The sequence below is a fragment of the Cyprinodon tularosa genome, unplaced genomic scaffold (assembly GCF_016077235.1).
Source record: "Cyprinodon tularosa strain WSP-4 unplaced genomic scaffold, ASM1607723v1 ctg789, whole genome shotgun sequence".
Lineage (NCBI taxonomy): Eukaryota > Metazoa > Chordata > Actinopteri > Cyprinodontiformes > Cyprinodontidae > Cyprinodon > Cyprinodon tularosa.
Window position 1 is genome coordinate 264,303 of NW_024039550.1, and position 19,455 is coordinate 283,757.

Here is a 19,455-nt window from a genome sequence, read left to right on the forward strand (position 1 = left end):
TGTTTTTTGGACCTCTGTGTTATTTTAAATATGTGTGGATTGTTGAAATGTAAAGCACTGTTAAACCTGTCAAGCCAATTCCTGTTTCTCAAATATATTACAGAGATATGATCATTTCTTCACAAAACAATATCTGGAAAACTGAAAACCCCAAAAGTAGGGTGACTTTTGTCTGAAACTGTAGAGTAAACAACACAGTAGCTCAGTGAGTTTGAATGATATATAGCTGTATGGCCAGTTTGAGTGTGTGAGTAATATAGTTACACCTTTTTTTTTCAACCTACATTTCAGAATACTCCTCATGGACGTTTGGCCATGAAAACACCAGCAGCCACTCCGCAGTCAACATTTCAACCAGCCATGGAGAAAATTTCACCATTTCCTTTTTACTGCGATCCCTCAAACCCAACGGTTTAATCCTGCAGTTCCGCCGAGAGGGAGAGTCCTATTTGACAATCTATCTCAAGGAAGGCACTGTTGCCATCTACAGTCCTCACACAACTCTTTTGTCAGAATCTAAGCAAGTCACTGATGGGAAGAATCATTTAGTGATGATACAGATTAACAATTCTCATGTGGTTTTCCCTAAAGCCGGGAATCATCGGGCCATAGGCAACATTAATATAGAAGCAGGAGATGTGGCCTTTGTTGGAGGGCTCCCTGCAGGCAAGAATACTAATGCATGGGGTGGAAACTTCAAGGGGTGCTTACAGGACATTCGACTGGATGACAAACAAATAAGTTTTGGTGATCATCCCAAGGATTTGGAAATTTACCAGTCAACCACAGAGAACGTGCATAAAGGATGTAACAGTGACAACACATGCAAGGTAAAGGAGATGTATAAAATTATTTATGTATATATATAGGTAATCCAAATTTTAATGACGTATTGTGAAACAGAAGTATTCACTATCCACAAAGTAAATTAACAAAAATAAAGTTTCAAAAGCTTTGGCTTATTTGTTTCTGTAGAAACCTATTTGCAATTATTTTGAGTAATGTATCAGTTTCAGGAAATTATATTGTTTTATCATTACAGGTGGTCTGATATGAAACTCTGAGCTGATAACAATATCTAATACTTATATTTCATCAATATAACTAATATATACAGGTAAAATAATGCACATTTAGATTTGTGAGATGATCAAAATTCATTCAGACTAAAAGTATGAAAACGGAATATTTGAATGTCTCACTAAATTTTTAAAAATTTAATATCCAGATGAGATTGCACAGCCAATTTAAAACACAAGTAACCAGTAGAGTCCCTTTAGCAACTGTAACAATTTGTAATTAATGGGAAGCTGTGGATCTCTTCAGCTATTTAAATGTCAATTTGTATCTCTGGCTGCTTTTCATATTTTTTTTACCTAACCCTAAATTAAACTTTGCGATGACTATCGCTGCAACTGCTCTATTGTGCTTCTTGGTGTTGGTCTTCAAACATGCTGTTTGTTCAATAATGTTCTCTAGCAAACCTCTTAGTCCTTCAGGGAAATCCTGTATCCATAATGAGATTAAATTACACACAGTTGGACTAGTTAGTAATAAGGTGACATTTGAAGCCTGTCAAACTCAAAAAGTGCATTTTGCAGAATTTAATTGCAAAAGATTTTTTTTTTATTAAATCCCCAGGAACTATTAATGGATCATTTTGTAGGATGTTTAAAGTTTAGCCGTTTGATTGTCTTTGAAAGAACCTCGATCTGCATGTTACTAATCCCCTGTGCAGCTTTCACTTAGGTGGGTTCATCAGGTAAGAGATTTTACACTTGATCATTTAATCCCTCAATCTGTGTTCTGTTCATAGGTTAACCCCTGTTTAAATAAGGGGAAATGCCAGGTCACTTGGAATGATTTCAAGTGCTTGTGCCCTGTGAACTTTTCTGGCCAGCTCTGTGAAACACGCCTGTGGTGCATTGACAAGCCCTGCTATGAAGGAGCAAGCTGTGTGGATCTGATGGATGGTTATGAATGTAAGAAGTAATGTTTGTTTGTCTTAAAAAGCTGATATTGCTCATTGTATTATAATTTACAAAGATCTTTGTTTTTTTATTCATTTTACAAAATCAGTTTTGTAATTACTGTAACTTGTTTTATCCCAATAGGTTTGACAGAAGCTGTTTTTCAAAACAACTCTATTCAGTATATTGCCAATGGCTCCCTTCTGAACCCTGTGACGAACATCACCATGGCCATACGGACACGGAACGAGAATGGGATCTTGTTGCGTTCTGAAGGCAGAGCACAAGTATTGTGTTTGGGCCTATTAAACTCCAGCCTACTGGTCAAACTGGACAGTGGGCCAGGTGAAGAACTACTGGCCTTTACCAGCGACAGGACCATCTCAGATGGTGCATGGCACCAGATCCACCTCAGTATGGTCAACCCTCTGTCTTCAGTGTCTCGTTGGCACCTCACTATTGATGGGCAGAGGACTGGTGTCAGCTTTGGAGTAAGCGGCAACTTGAACTTTCTGAATAACAGCAAGGTTTGGCTGGCCGAACGCTACATTGGATGTTTACAGGAAGTGAGAATAGGTGGCGTTTATCTGCCTCTAATAAAGGTACCAGACACACCACAGCGAAGCCGGTTCTCCAAGATAAGTGGCCTTGAACCAATCATTGGGTGCCAAGGTTCACCAGTTTGTGATGCCCAGCCCTGCCTTAACCAGGGTGTGTGTCATGACCAGTTTAATGAGTTTAACTGCAGCTGCGGCCCTGGATGGGAAGGGAGCTTGTGTGAGAAGGAGATAAACGAGTGCTCTTCAGCTCCCTGTGTCTACGGTTTATGCAAAGACCTCATGGCAGACTATCAGTGTGAATGTGAACCTGGATATAAAGGGAAAAATTGTCAGGATGAAGTGGATAATTGCCAGGAGTTCAGCTGCGTAAATGGAGGATTATGTGAACAAGTTGCTGGAACTTATACCTGCTCATGTCCTCCTGGGTACAAGGGCAAGCGTTGTCAGTAAGTATTCCCTATTAAGTAACTTTAATATAGTGACTCCTGCATGTGTTTTACTAACGACATACAGGGTTTGACAGTTTGAAAACATGATTTGGTGTTAACCAAATTCCCTCTCAAGGATATAAATCTAAAGCTATTAAAGGTCAACGCTCAGAATTTTCCACCTAAAGAGCATAAATCTACATTTTTGCATTTATTCAAGGTTTTGTTTAAGCTTACAGCTCATATCTTGATATCCAGGTATAAAAATAGCAAAATATATAAAAGTGTGTAAAATCTAATTTCCTGTGGAACAAACAAGGTATGTTAGAATTGAATGAAAGAAAAAGTATATAGATGGAGATACATGTTGTTAGCTTTTCTAGGTTTATTACAGACCGATGACATTGAGGGCTTGACATAAACAGCCATCAACTTGCTTTGGTGGGTATTAAAGCCGCTCCTAATAGCCTCCATTTATCTTATTCATTGTAGTCTTCTGAAACATCATCTGAAATAATAGGCTAATCTTAATACAACTTTGACATTTCATCTCCCATGAGCACCACCTGCGCACAGTGTTTGCCCATTGGTCTGTTCGCAACTGATGTCACTTCAAAAAGGTGGCCCCTGTGAGTAAATAATTTCTTAAGCTGTCACCGCACATTCAAACCCACTGTCTGCAGAGCGGGCAATTAAAAACTGATGATAGACCGAAGAAAGGCAGGATAGAAAAAATTTTGCCAGGTTAGCGACTTTTCAGACCCTCCTCTGACTTTTTTTAAAAGTTACTAGTGACAAATCTGGTGACTTTACAATGTGTTTTTGTAGACAGTTGACAACACATGTAAGCCCTGATTGCTCAGACTATAGCAATTTTCTTTACTGAGGAGTGACTGAGTGAGCCCCTCTCTCCCCTGAAGCACTGACAGGGAGTCCAACGCAGCTCTGCAGCCAACGCCTGCAGGCAGAGAGAGAGGAAGTTCTCCTTTGTTTCTGTTATTGAAAATGAGGTACACATGTTCAAAGCGTCCACAACACACCACTTAAAATAAAAAAAACAGATGTAAATAAAATATCAGTATTTTTTTAAATCTTGCTTTAAAGCTACACTATAATTTTCAACTGCTCAATCCCAACACTTTTCCACCTCCAACTATACTGTAGTACGAAATGGCTTACATAAAATCTGCATCACCTATCATGTCAAGTAAAGATGAAGTTTGTTTTCAAAGATCATACTATAAATAATATTCTATTAATCTGTTTTGGTATACATTTTATAAAGGTCTAACTTGCCACAGTCAAGTTTGAGGGTAATGGCGATCTCTAGAGTCACCTAGTTTGTCAGCTCTGCATATTCAATTCAATTCAGTTTATTTATATAGCACCAATTCACAACACATGTCATCTCAAGGCACTTTACAGTTCACCAGATAATCCAGTCAAATTGATTCAAAGTTTTCTATCTAAGGAAAACCAGTTGATTGCATCGACTCATTGACTCGAATGCAATACCTCACACTAAACATGCTTGTAGCGACAGTGGAGAGGAAAAACTCCCTTTTAACAGGAAAAAACCTAAAGCAGAACCAGGCTCAGTGTGAGCGGCCATCTGCCGAGGCCGACTGGGGTTCAAGGAGACAGAAGCAGAGATACAAAAAGCAGCTGTAAAAGGCGGCCCCGTCCAGGAAACACACAACCAGGCAGACGAGCTCCGAGCCAGCTCCCATATCAGAGGATGAAAGAGAGCACATCCAGCCAGTCACAGTCAGAGAAACAGGACTACATTGGAAAACAGGCAGATCTCCAACATCTATAAACAAGGATGTTGATGGCAGCAGCACAGCTGATACTTCTCTCCAGGATGACGTCACAGCCAAACAGGAACAGACGAGGCAAAGCTACTATGAGAAAAAGCAGAGAACATAACAGATTCTGCAGAGTGGGGAAATAGAGATAGAATGAAGCAGAATGATAAAATGGGGGTCCTCCAGAAGTCTAAACCTATAGCAGCATAACTATAGAGATAACTCAGGATAACCTGAGCCACTCTAACTATAAGCTTTATCAAAAAGGAAAGTTTTAAGCCTAGTCTTAAAAGTAGACAGAGGTTGATAACTAAAAGATCTACCTCCCATTCTACTTTTAGAAATTCCAGGACCAATGAGTAAACCTGCAGATTGAGAGCCAAGTGCTCTGTTAGGAATATAGGGAAGAATCAGATATCTGATATAAGATGGAGCTTGGCCATTTAAGGCTTTATATGTGAGAAGAAGGATTTTAAATTCTGTTCTCGATTCAACAGGAAGGCAATGAAGATAAGCTAGGATAGGAGAGATATGATCTCTCTCTTTTTCATTTTCATCATTTGCAGCATTTTGGATCAGCTGAAATCTTTTAAGTACAGTTTGTGGATTTCCTGATAGTAAGGAATTACAGTAGTCCAGCCTTGAAGTAACAAATTCATGGAGTAATTTCTCAGCAGCACCCTTTGACAGGACATTTCTAGTTTTTGCAATATTGACCAGATGAAAGAAGGAAATTCTAGAAACCTCTTTGATATGGGATTTAAAGCTACAGTGTGTAATAATTACAGGGATATGAAGTCAGAAATGGAATATATTATACATAACTATGTTATTTATCATCACCTATGAGCTCAGCCTTTTAACCATAATATTTGCGTTGCCTTAGAATTCGTTATTTATAATTACATAGGAGCGGGTCTCGCAGCCATGGAGGCAGACATCTTTGCGCTACGGCAAGCGCAGAGGCAACAAACTAGCAATTGCGAGATCGCCCATTACGCTTGAAAGTAACTATGGCAAGTTGAGAGAGATGAACTGAGACGGTACTGAACAGTAGATGGCAGTATTATGCCTGAGAAGCGTTTAGTCTGCCTGAAACCAAAGAAGAAGAAGAAGCAGGTATACGGCGCTTCAGTAACAACAAAGGTGAACAAGGCGGCAGGCGTGAGTGACTTTGCAAACTGTTTGGCACTGTGTGGCCAAACATCAGACGAATGGAGGATCATGCCTACTCTGTATCACAACGAAAAGCGGCAGACACCGAACCCCCGTCATCTAAGAAGCGGAAACACGACGAGAATAAACACAAGTGTGACAAGAAACGGCAAAAAACACGGATCAACATTGGCACGGCATTTCCACGATGGAAGTCACTGATGGAGAAAAAAGGTTTTCAAAGTGACGCTCAAATCGCCAGTTTTCTGTTGGACAGGTAATTAATCCTACACACACAATTGTCTTTTTATACACGTAATACCCCACCCCCACATCCCGTTTCAACCAAACTATTGTCAAGATGTCTGGTAGCATTACCTAGATAAGGCCACAGCTTCATAAAATTACCACAGCTGAAAGTGGCGTGTGTGAGTGTGAGAGAGACAGATATATGAAGCTGCATATCAGCGAGCTACGGATATATACCTCGGTTACTTCTCTCCGGCTCCTTTGGAGATCTTCAAGCCTTTCCCCCTCTGCTCTAGTCACCCCGCTGGCACCTCTCCCTCGCCTGGCCCTGGCTGCACGCCCAACCTGGCCCTCTTCCTCGCCCTCTTCCTCGCCTTGTAATCCCCGTGCCACAAACAAGACTTGGACTCTGTAAACAGGGAATATATATTCTTCCAGCGAACACAATCTCGCTGTTAAACTAATGACTACAATTACTTCGTCTGTTTATATCACCATGCAAAGCAGCTCACCAAAACGTCACAACGATGTAGAAAAAATAACGGGTATATTTATTATCTTAAGTCTACATGAAATCTATACCCTACACAGACTAATGAAATACTATCTGTAAAATTATCTATGTAAACAAACCTCATCACTTGAGAAGGTAGGTGATGCGGACGTCGTGGCAGACATTTTGTCCCGTAACACTCACCGTACTGTTGGGGGGAGAAGCGGTGGGGGGGAGATGTTCATGTTGCTGCAGTCTGACCGCTAGATGTCGCTGAAAATTACACACTGTAGCTTTAACTGACAGGTCCTGATCAAAAATAACACCAAGATTTTTTTACTTTATAATCTGAAATCAGTTTAATCCCATGCAAATGAATGAATGCAAATGACTGACTAATCAGCTTCTTTTTCAAAGAATCTGGTCCAAAGACTAAACCACACTCTCCTGGGCTTTATTCAGTCCCCCACAGCCTTTTCAATGTTTCTTGTCTGATTTATTACCTGAACAACATTTAAGCCACTGAGTCATGATAAACTGTATTCCTTCAAGCCCTAACATGATTCAAACGTGTGCTAGACTTTCTTATGCATATATTTGTGAAGCCAGCATCTGCAGTATATGCTCATAATATTTGTGTTTTAAAATGTGGTTGATGCTGTGTGCCATATACAGTATGTTCTAATTAGAATTAATCTTGTAAGGCTCATGAGACTATACAAAGGAGTATTTTGCTTACTTTCAGTAAAAACAGTCCTGGGTTTAATTTACTAGTCAGGACATCAATGTGGAGTTTGCTGCATAGTTCCTCTGGGTTCCTATTACAAGTAAAAACATATATGTAAGTGCAATAATGAGCCACTCTTAGTCCACCTTAAATATGAATTGGTGTGACCATGGACAGTCTGTGATGGACTAATGACCTGTTTATTTTGTGCAAAAGAATGTATTTTTTAATTATTTTCTGATATTATCTAAATCATTTGTCAGTAATGAAAAAAGGCCAAGTATCATGGCAAATACATTTTGTGTTTTTAATAGATGGCGTTTCCCGCCAGTAGCTTGTGATGCATTCATGGATTGCCTTAATGGTGGGGTTTGCATAGGAGGCAACTGCACCTGCAAACCTGGATACACTGGTGAAAGGTAGGACCTTGATACCATACTGTAAATGGTACTGTAAACTTTATGCACTTAGCAAGGTGTATCTGTTTAAAATTGTGTGTGGGTATTTGTTTACAAAAGCCTGTTGGTCAGTGTTTTACTAAAACCTTCTGATGTGTTTCAGGTGTGAGATGGAAATAGATGAGTGTGAATCCAGTCCCTGTCAAAATGGAGCCACCTGTCTAGACCAGCTCAACCACTTTCAGTGTGTGTGTGTCACAGGCTTCAGTGGTAAATTGTGTGATAACAAAGTAAGTTGAACACATTTTTCAAATTGTGGCATAAGTTCAGAACATAGCATCCAGTATTCAGGGCCAGACAGATAACTCAAAGCGTTTATTAAAAAATACAGATTGGGCTGTGGATCTGGGGTATCTGTGGTTAGGGCAGGGCACCGCCCATCACTGGACTCTGGTTTAGCAGTTCAGTCCATATCCATAGAACGGGGTAGGATCTAGCCAGTACTGCCAAGGAGATGCGGCAGGCGCCAGCCAGAGTGTCCCAGATGCTTCAGCCCCGGAGAACATGCAGGATTCTGAGCCAGATCAGAGAAAACAAAACTCAAAACAGAACAATAGGTGAATTTTGTACTGGCAGCCTGTTGATACACACCAAGGGCCATTATATTTACCAGAAAAATAATTTAATATATCTCAAATTAAGCTAATACTAGGTTCAGAAGTTATGCAGTTTTGCTTTAAATCTTTTTTTGAGCAGGAACACCTTGCTTAACTCCTTAGGTATTGTTGTTTGTATAGAGCACAGTCCATGACAATTGGAATTTTTAAGGAAATAGTACAAAATGTCTTAAGATAAATTTGTATTATCAGAAAACAGCTTATTTTAGCATTATATGTGTAATGATGGAGTTGGAAAAGGGAAGAAACAAATGGTCAGAATAATGTTGTATGCCTTGTGTTGGGAAACCACAAAACAATAAATTTAAATAAAGCATTTGGGAGATCATAGAAATTTGCAAACAATCTAATACTAGCCAAAAAAATAAAAATAAAAATTACTAATCCCTGCAGTAAAAGATACAGTTTGGATAGAATCTTCCTATGTCAACACCATATTTTTGTCATTAAAAAGACCAGAAATATCACCTAGTGAAGGAACAAAATAATGATAAAAAAAAATAAATAAATGAATATCTATCTTGTGCAACAGTAAACTGTTTTCAATAGAGTTGTACTTGCTGTACCAGGTAAGACATTGATTTCTCATGTAAACAAAAGAACAACAGGCACCACATAGTTGATAATATCTACTCTAACTGCATAAAGATGTTTTCTTGTCATGCCTAACTTAGCCCTCCTCCAGACATATGTATTCATATATATACGTATATACTCAGTCATAGGTAAGACACAGAACACAGAGCCTAAGTTGAAATTCAGTTTAAAAGTAAATAATATCCCATGCTCTTTTTTCAGAAAGGGGAGCATAAGGAGCGAGTTCCCTGGCTGGCAGTGACCATCCCCCTGACAACCCTGTGTGTGCTGCTAGCCATTGTGACAGTTTTTTTCATGATCATGACAGCACGAAAGAAGAGGCAGTCAGAGGGCACATACAGTCCCAGCTCTCAGGAGGTAGCCGGCGCAAGGTTGGAAATGGGAAGCGTGCTCAAAGTACCACCCGAGGAGAGGCTGATCTAAATTCTGAAGTTGCCTTCTCAGAATCTTGCATCCAAAGGATGCATATAATGCCAGAGCAAATATATATATGGCAAAATCATACTGATTGCTCTACAAACTCAGAAGAAACAGTAGGGAAGTCAGCTGCCTGGAACAGCTGCTGATGCTGGATACAAATGAATTCATTTTTGCTTCTTTCTTGTGATGATATAAAAAGGAAATGACGGTTTGTGAAACAAAAAGAATCTCAATGATTGTTGCATAATTCTGTGAGGAAATTTGCACAAGTCTTTTACACTGTGACAAGTACTGTCAACCCTTTGGCAGCGGGAATGATTTTTAAACCATTGAATTCAGTATTTTTGTACCTGATCAACTTGTCCTACTTTTCTTTGACAAATAATGTGTTCATATGAGTAAGAAAAACATACCACAAACCATTTGAATGTATTTAGAGTTTATTTAGTAGAACTGTCTCTAAATGTTAATCTATTTGGGCTTTCAAAGACATTCTTACTGCTGTATATAGGATGTCCTGATCAGGATTTCTTTTTTTCTGTTACTTATTACAGAATAGGCATTTCATAATATTTACTCCTCAATTGTTTTTTAATAGAAGTAGAAAAAAAATGACCACAGTGAATACCTAAATATATTTCCTTAAAATTACATTAAAATCTCAGATTAAGAAGTTGTAGAAAACTGCTCTGTTATTCTAAGAAACATCTCCCAGAAAATGTTCCAATAATCTGACTGGACACATAGTTGTAGTTTCCTTTGAACACGTGTTGCTCTTTTTGCCTTTGTTTTGAGTGAACCATTTTTTTTCTGTAGCACTAGGCAGCATGTTTACTCACTTTTTTAATATGACTCTAAATTCTCCTTATAAATAATTAAATTATGGTTCCAGTAAGAGCACAGAAAACAGAAATCGCTGTTCTCTTGCTTTAGAGACTTAATGTTTAAATAATTTAGGTAAAACAAAAATGTCTTTCTCCAACACTAAACAGGCAGTTTGCAATGATAAATATTTAGCATGAACAATGTGGTCAGCATCAAACTGAGTGTTTAGTGGGCACAAACACAGAACTCCATCAGGCTCCTAAAGACAAATCAGATTGGGGCATCTTCAGCTGTATCCCTTTCTTTGTGTACACTGTATGAATGAACAGGGTGACCCTGCCATCTAGATTTCTACCTGTATTTGACTTTGTGATTGTCCTCATATGTGTGTCTTGTACTGCATGTGTATGTACTGTATGCTACAAAGGTTGAAGTCACTGTATCCTCCATATTCCCAATGGTATATTTAGACAATTTTATTTAAAAAAATGTGACTGTTGCGGCTAATGTGTCAGAAAAAGGTCAAAATGTGGATGTTTTAAATTTTGTAAAGAACATCTGCTTGATGTCTGATGTATGTAAGAACATCTGCTTGATGTATAGGTGAATCATGAATATTCACTTTTTGTGTTTGACAATTTAACGGGCATACTTTATTTATGAAGGCGTTTTAACTCTAAAACTACTAACATGGGGTGTCCAGAGGAAAAATAGTCATGCATCTGTGGTTCAGCAGAGATAAACACTAATTTCAAAAGGCTTGATTTGTTAGATATATCCAATTTCTAGAATAACCAATGAGGTGCAGTGATGTAGCATTTAACTAAACCGCACAAATACAGATTTTAATACAAAAATGTATGGTTGATAGCTCGTGGAGCTTGAAGAGCTTTATTTAAAGCATCTCAGTAAAAAAAAACATCTCCTTTTTTGAAGAACTGGAAAGCCCACTTTGCCTGACAAGAATGTGCATAGAAAACTGTTAGAAGAACCTGTGATCTAGCAAAACACCTATCCATCCATCCATCCATCCATCCATGCATCCATCCATCTTCTCACACTTAACTTGTGTGCGGCTGGCACCTATCTCCCTCAGTCTATGCACAAAAGTAAGGACTTGGACCGGTTGCTAGTCCTTCATGGAGTAACACATAGACACACAACCATGCATACACACACTCACACCTAAGGAAAATGTAGAGATGCCAGTTAACCTAACACTCATATTTTTGGACTGTGGGAGGAAGCCGGAGTATCCGGAGAAAACCCACGCATGAAAGAACATTCAAACTCCATTTGGAAAGACCCTGGTCGGACAATAAAACAAACAGTTGTTTTAGATGCTGAGAGCCTGTTAAAGGGTGAGCTCTTGTGTCAAACTCGAAGCAAACTTACTGCTCCAAGTACTTACCTACTGCGCTCATTTATACTTTGCTGAAAAACTAGCAACCAATTTCTTTATTATGATTTCTCTTAATTATTTCACACTAAATGTATTAGCACAAAAATGTGTGAATTAGCACAACAAATAAGTTAAATGTTATGTCAGTTAGTTGGTAGTGCAGGGTTATGTTTTGATAAAATCAGAATTAGTCCGCAAATTTGACACCACTACTGTATACTTGCCTGTACCCAGAGAAGCACTACTTGCCTTTTATTCTAGTTTCATCTGTGCTGTCGGTTTCCCAAATTCACGGTCTGTAAATTTTACAGAAAACATTCCACATCGCCCCGAAAATCGCACAGTGTACGCCCGGCTTTAGTTTTAAGTATTTCATGTAAATCATGTCTTAAGGGTAACAAGATAAAACCGCATATACGAGTAGTTTAAAGTGAATGCTTTTAAATCCTTCCTTTTCCCCCTTAAATTATGCAGTTGTGGTCTCTATGAAGTGGAACTGCAATACTCTGGTCTGAATTCTTTGTCTTTGTAACTTCACAGGTTCCTACTTTACCACTGTTCGGAGAGTACCTCATTCTGGTGCAGCTTCTTAAAATAGTCAGTCCCCCCTAAGTATTGATCTCCACCATGTTGGTGATTGTTTTACCCCATTGGTGATTGTTTTAGTTTGATAGTAGACTATCAAATGGAAGACTTTCTCACAGCCTTGAACCTTTCTGGTCAGATGACAAAAACCGAAGACTCTTTCCTATTTTTTTTCAAAAAAAATTGTCATTACACTGTCTCAAGTACAGAGCAACAATCTCTATGCATTTAAACCATCCCCGGCCTGCCGTTGTGCGGCGCCCAGGGAGCAGTGTAGACTTGCTCAGGGACCCAGAGTGGCAGTCCTTGGGAGTGGAAACCTCAAGATTCCAAGCTGGGGATTTCCACACAACTCCTGACAGACTGAATTCAACTTTTATAGACTCCTATAGGATATAAGTACATTGAAAAAATATTTAGGAGCTAAAATTCCACAGACAGCCTCAGCAGATGGTCACTCACTCTGAGCCCTGTTCTGCTGCAGGTTTTTCCTGCAGCAGATTTCTTCCTGTTTAAAGTGAGTATTATTTTTCATTGGTGCTCCAAGCTTGTCTGCTGTTATGGATAGCTGTTGAGTCAACGAGTCAATGCAATCAGCTGGTTTTCCTCAGAAAACTTTAACTAATCTGACTGTACGATTTGGTTGAATTGTCTCTGTTAAGTGCCTCGAGATGACGTGTTGTGATTTGGAGCTTTATAAATAAACTGAATTGAATTAATGTGGATTTTTGCACATGTCAACTTAAAGTACAGGCTAGTTAGGAAAAAAAAGCGAAATCTGAGACCTAAAGGACGAAAAGATTATGTATTTTCTTCATTCTTTGGCTCCTCTTCAAGGATGTACATGGCAAAAAGTCTGACATGTACAAAAACATCATCTGATATATTCTTTGTGAATATTGTAAATTAATGTCTAGTCAGTTCAAGCTATGTTTTGCTATCTTCTTCCTGTCAAAACCCATTCTATCTTTAACATTCAAACACAAATACAATCTGAAAGAAAGCCCTGGATAAAGAATAAAGAGAATAAAGAGCAACAAATGTATGTTATCTTAAGTGTTATGACACTGGTACGTTATTTATTGCTGACATAACTTTGCTTTATTATTTTGTAGAATTGCATGACCGTAGGCAAGATAATTTTATCTAATCCAGTTGATATTGGCATTGAGTATTCTATATCAAAGGGTTAAAAGAACCATTTGAAAATGGTAATTCCAAAGTTATGTGAATGGTGCAACACTAATATGTGCCTTGATGTTCTCCTGAATCCAAGGAAAAATGTTATATTGGTCCTCTTCAGATGTGATTGAGACATATCCAGACTGCTAAGGAGAAATATTTGGGAGACCACTAACTGTGGAAGGTTTAGTGCTTCCCCAATCTTACATCTTTAGCTGATTAAATACATAAAAGTCATGTATAGTGTACTAAATCATTTTGATTAAAACTGCAGTATGCTCAGGATTAGTAAACAGAAACTCAATGAAACTTTTCCAATTTGTTTCACTGTTAAACCAAAACAATTATTTCCCTCATTGACTTAAACCCATTTTGAGTTTAGAAGCTTCTAAGTGTCAAAAATTATTTTTTCTCAATTTCTTTGGTTGGAGTCTCTTAATTTGATGTCCTTCTGAAAAACAGCTCTTACTGTACATCAACTAAAGCTTTCTATGTAAAGAAGGGGTGTGTTTGAGACCATAGATGTCTATTTTTAACGTCTGTTGTTTGTATTTCTGTAAACATATGGATCTTAGTGTATTTTTTTGTTTGTTTTTTATTGTTCAAGTGAAAAAATAAAATAGAGTAAATTCAACAATCAGGTGTGCAAAAGTTTTCTGAAGGTTAATTATGTGTTTCAAACACAATAAATATTATTGATTAAGGAAAAATGTCAAACATGTTTGAGCCATTCAAAGAGCATAGTTCTTACAGACTTTGTGCACTCTGTTGGCTAGAGAAAGCGCTCCCAGCTGAGGCTACGCTATGTAGCGACCAATATCCCTCCAGAGAAGTCTGTGTTCACTGGACAGAGTCAGACTGCCTTTTTCCTGCGATTCAGAAGAAGCTGAACACAGCGTTTTATCCATCCTGCGATTCAAACCGAGTGAACGCCGTGTGTCCTGAATCCTGCTGCAGCAGAGACAGAGAAGAGCTAATCCAGCTCTGCAAACCGCCGAACAACAGGGGCCCGATCATTGTTTGCTGAAAGAAGCAACTAGAACGGATTGTGACCGCCTGAGAGACGGAGCAGCGCCGCAGAAGTGCTACAGGCTGCGGCTAACCGCCGTAGCTAAAGGGCTAGACATCCTGCATGCTACCATGAGTTATAAAATTAACCTCCTTGCAAATTGCCTCTTATTGTTGCATTGGATTAATCCAAATCTCTTTGAGTTGCTGTTGGACGAACGGACTGAACTGAAGATGGGCCTGCTGAGAACCGGACCCCGAGCCGTAGGCCACCCATTCCATGGATGCTTAATAACTAATAAGTGCTCTGCTTGGGTGAACTATAGGTAGATAGAGTAGTCGTGTTGGTGTTTTATGTGAAATAAGCTTTCTGATTCAACTGAATCAGAAAGCTTATTTCAGCTTATTTTTTATTTCAGCTTATTTTTAGATTTTATCTGCTGCTATTATAAAGGACACTTTTAAATGCATTAAGCCTTAAACTTCGAAATCTTAGTCCAAAATAAGATTGATCATATTAAAAAATAGATCATTAGCACTCCTCTAACTGTGATTGGTTTATCTTTGGAAGGTGAGGCAGCATCTTAGGTAGCCGTAGAATCTGAAACGTCACCAATCTGATGAAAAAGGAAATGACACTATACTGGTCATTAAAGATTCAATATTTATCTTGCACATTTAGAAAATATATATCAATATATTTCGAAATATTGTAATTGTATAATTAAATTTAAATTAGGTTTTTTTATGTCTGAAATGAAGAACTTAATCAAGGACATTGGGCCCTAGCGCCCTCTTTTGGCCAGCCGCCACTGCTCTGCTCTCCCGATGTGATTCCATAGTTCCAGAGGGTGACATGGATGGCAGCCTGGTCCTTGTTCTGTTTTTTTCTCTGCTGGTTTTCTCACACTGATTTCCCGCTTTCCCTTTCTGAGCTCCAGAAAGCTGTCTTACCTAATCATCTGTTGTCCTGGTGATTCAACCCCCAGTGGAAGACAGCAGAAGCCCATTTTGGGTGTTTGACAGGCTGAAGTACCACTGAAAGCGTCCGTCATTCAGACCTATACTCTGAAAGAGGTGGTGGTATACCCATACACATTCGCAAACTGGGAACCTCCAGCACAGATAGCTTTTTCAGCTTTCCAATATTAAAAAAACCCCACTGCCAGTCATTTTGTAAATCCATGTTCGCATTGATGAGGTGAAACCCGCAACGAGGCCAGGCCAGGCAAACATCAAGATGAGCAAAAGCAGACAGAAAGTTTTGCATGTTACACATTTGGTTCGAGCAAAACTTGAAAGGTTTGAAAGCCTTTCTTTAAAGTCAGTTTAAGTTAAGTTTGTGCACTTCTGTTTCACCCAACTGGATATTTTCTTTTCTGTCGCTTTGCTTCCAACGCTTTGCTGATACTCAGCTTTTCCAAACACTGCTTAAGCTGTTGAAGCTTTTCTGTGCATTACTGTTGCGTTGTGTACAGTGTGCCCAAATAATGTATTCAAATTTTAAAGAATTACAGTGTGTATGGTAATTGAAACACTAATAATTCCTTGTGAAACAAAATTTACATACAAAAGTTCTAATTTTACTCACAAAATATACAGACAAAATGTGATTTTTGTCCCATTTCTCATTCATTATGGTCCAGGCACTGCTGACAACAGCACTCTCTCAAACAATAATCTTAGAATTTCAGTGGCTTGCTAGGGGTATTTCGACAATAACATTAAGTAATGAGCCTGGCTAATCCTGCAGGGACTGGTAAACCTGCTAATAGATAGGCCAGGGGTGTCATTCTGGTAAGAAAACAAGGACTTCAGCCTGTTCTGTTAGATGGTTTAACACTACTTCAGGTTGTCCTGGTTTGCTATCAAGACCTTTCAATTCAAGGTATAGTAAACTATAGTTAACTATAAGCTTAGATGAGATCTGTAAATTCTGTGACTAAAATACAGACATACGAATAACATCTGACCTTTTTTTTTAAAATGTAAATATATCTGTGGCACAATGTATACTGTACCCTATATGCTTCACAGACCTTGCTGCTAACATAGATGCACAGAAATACTAGAGGGCTGATGCATAGAGATAATACTAACACCATTACATCCCAATAAGGGCTTTTATTGTGCAATGAGATTTGTAGGATAGTGTATGTACATCTCAATTTGAATGACAGGAGAGGATGGGGTTTGGCATTTTAGCTCTGTACAGTCCACAATTATCTGAGTGTCAGAAAAGTCCTTGAAGTCATCAGGAAGGTAAGCCTTTACATCCTCAGCCTCCATCCAGATGGATGCTGAGCCCAAGAGGGTGTACAGGAAGTTGCTCCAGGAACAGATAATGTGACTTACAGTGGAGGTGGAAATGAGGAATCTGTTTGCCAAGTCCAGCTCTGCTCTGTGTAACCAGCAGACAGGTACATCAGGAATAGGAAGAATTCATCAATGGGTTGCAATGACTCTCTGTGAAGAAAAAAAATTAACGGAACAATATTTACACTAAAAACAAAATGGGATGTAATGGGTGTGAGTAGTAATTGACAATGTGTCTGCACTAAAATACAATGTCATGTGTATGCTTTTGTCCCCTGACTGATTTTTTACTTATTGGCACACTTAAAATTTTCAGATCACCAAACAGATGTAAACATTAAACAAGAATGGCCCAAGCAGACATAAAATGCAGTTTCTCAGTAATTATTTTATTTGTTAAGAGAATAATGCCATAAAACCCACATGTGCCTCTGTGAAAAAGTAATTTATTTAATTAATGTTTACATCTTGTCATGATGGGTATTAGTGCTAGCCCAAGATGCAGAAACACACACGGAGAAACTGGGAAAAAGTCCAAAAGAGTTTATTGTGGCACAAACATGAGTAATGGGAAGGGAACAGTTCAGGCAGGAGGCTGATTCACTGGGGTCTGTGCAGGGAACGGGGAATGACTGGATAACTGAGATCATGAGGGGCTAAGCCTCTAGCTGTATGCTTAGCTAGGCTAGCTAGGATCTGAGCTTCCACGCAGAGAACAACTGGGAAAACACGGAGGGTCTTTCAGGCTGAGCTTCCAGCTCAACGTAGGGAACTACAGGGGAAATCCACATGGGAACCTCTAGGGAAACTCCTCAGAGAAGTCGTCTGGTTTCATCCACGTAGGGATCTGTGGGTTGGCTCACCAGCGCAGTTTAGCAGTTTGGGCTTCCCAAGAGCTTCTGGCTTGAGACTGGTTTCCTGTGACGCAGCTCTCCCAGAGCTGCGGGTCAGAGACAGGGTTCCAGTGAGGGTGCTCTCCCTAAGCTTCAACAGGAGAAAGGAGGTTAAGCTCCACCAGGAGCCAGGAGGTTAAGCTCATCCAGAGCTTTCACGAGAAGACTGGAGGTTAAGCTCATCCAGAGCTTTCACGAAGAAACAGGAGGTTAAGCTCATCCAGAGCTTTCACGAAGAAACAGGAGGTTAAGCTCATCCAGAGCTTTCACGAGGGGACAGGATTCCAACTAAGATCAACACTGCGGCGTGGGATCAAGGTCAGGCAGGAGCTTATAAAGGAGAGGTCTTCTAATGAGAGGATTAGGAACAGGTGTGCAGGAAAGTTCCAGCTCCAGAAGACCCACAGCGCATCCTGCTGGAGACAGAGGGTAATCTCCAAATCCCCACAGTAACTCCAAACCTAAGAGAAAAACAAAGAGAGGATCCTCGGCGCCCTCTGGTGGGCAAGCCTGAGGATCCCAACACATCTTTGGTTATCTGAAAATGTTAAGTGTACCAAATGTGCAAAAAAAAAAAAAAAAAAAAATCATTAGGTGGCAAAAAGATACACAAGGCACTGTGAATACATAATGCAACTGGTCTCCCATTATAACATGGCTACAAATTGAAGAGCATTTAATTATTAAACGAATGTCAGCAATAATAAGATAAACAACACAATTGCATACCATGTGTGGTGGACGGACAGATGTTAGTTCTTCATTCATCCTCTCAGCGGATTTGGCTCTGGATGCACAAACCATTTTATGCACAGATGGTTCAATCATTTCCCAAAAAAGCATGAACTTGCGATAATTTGGAAATAAACAAAAGGAAAGCATAAAATTTACAAAAGGTTCCTATTTGATGACAAACTCATATTATACTAATGGACGGCTATTTGTTTACCTTGTGTACAGTCGGATGTTGGCGTCAGATTGGATGAATCTTTCAAACACAAATGTATGGCTTATCTTCAATTCATTATTTTTTTTCAAGGCTTAGGTTTTCTCTTCAATTTCTTGATCCTTTCGAGGGCCATATCCAGGATTGCTGCTTCTGGTGCTTTAGGGTAGTCGTGATCATCAAGTGTGTGTGTGCAGTCCATTGCTTGCTCTTCATCTGACGGCTCTGGTGTTGTCTCTGGCGTGTTTACCTGCACTTTCTCCCAAACACTCAACCTCGGGGGTGGAGTCATAAAATTTTTCCACTTAAACAGTACTGGGACAGCTCCTTTCTGTAATCGCCTTTTCCCTAACTCTGTTTTTGGTAGAATTGTTTGCTCCTTTAAGAACTGTAGAACACCTTTGTATGGGGCGTGGGGACAAACTGTTCGCAGTGAATATTGACTAGCCATCTCTTTCTGAGCTCTAAATCGCTGGGAAACAAGTGAAAGCTCAACACGCCATTATATGTGGATGATGCTGAACACAGCAGCACACAACAGTGTTCGTGGTATTGCTTCTGTTGCCTGCTGAAATGAAAGCAGTCCTTTTTAAGACTCGTGTCAAACCTCTTTGCTCAGGTTTCCCGGCGTCTTATCACAAAAGTTGCATAAACCGGAAATCAGGTACCCACTTCATCAAACATGGAAGTGTCATCATGATGTTATGTGCAAAGAGTGATGTGCCTTTGACTGTTAGAATTTTTCATTAATTTAAATTTGTGGTCTAGCAGTGCTTCTATCATGTTTTATCTTTTTTTTTTATCCTTCTATACCAC

General features: G+C 39.2%; 1 protein-coding gene across 1 annotated transcript in view; it reads left to right on the forward strand.

Annotated features, from left to right (window-relative positions):
* LOC119773845 (protein crumbs homolog 1-like) overlaps positions 1 to 14,110 on the forward strand; it is a 37,165-nt gene extending 23,055 nt beyond the window's left edge. Inside the window, exons 8-13 of the mRNA XM_038271027.1 lie at positions 292 to 830; positions 1,817 to 1,982; positions 2,115 to 2,976; positions 7,705 to 7,809; positions 7,952 to 8,078; positions 9,264 to 14,110. Of these exons, the coding sequence (XP_038126955.1) occupies positions 292 to 830; positions 1,817 to 1,982; positions 2,115 to 2,976; positions 7,705 to 7,809; positions 7,952 to 8,078; positions 9,264 to 9,485 (2,021 nt within the window). The 3' untranslated portion in view covers positions 9,486 to 14,110. The remainder of the gene's footprint in view (positions 1 to 291; positions 831 to 1,816; positions 1,983 to 2,114; positions 2,977 to 7,704; positions 7,810 to 7,951; positions 8,079 to 9,263) is intronic.
* Positions 14,111 to 19,455: the final 5,345 nt, after the last annotated feature.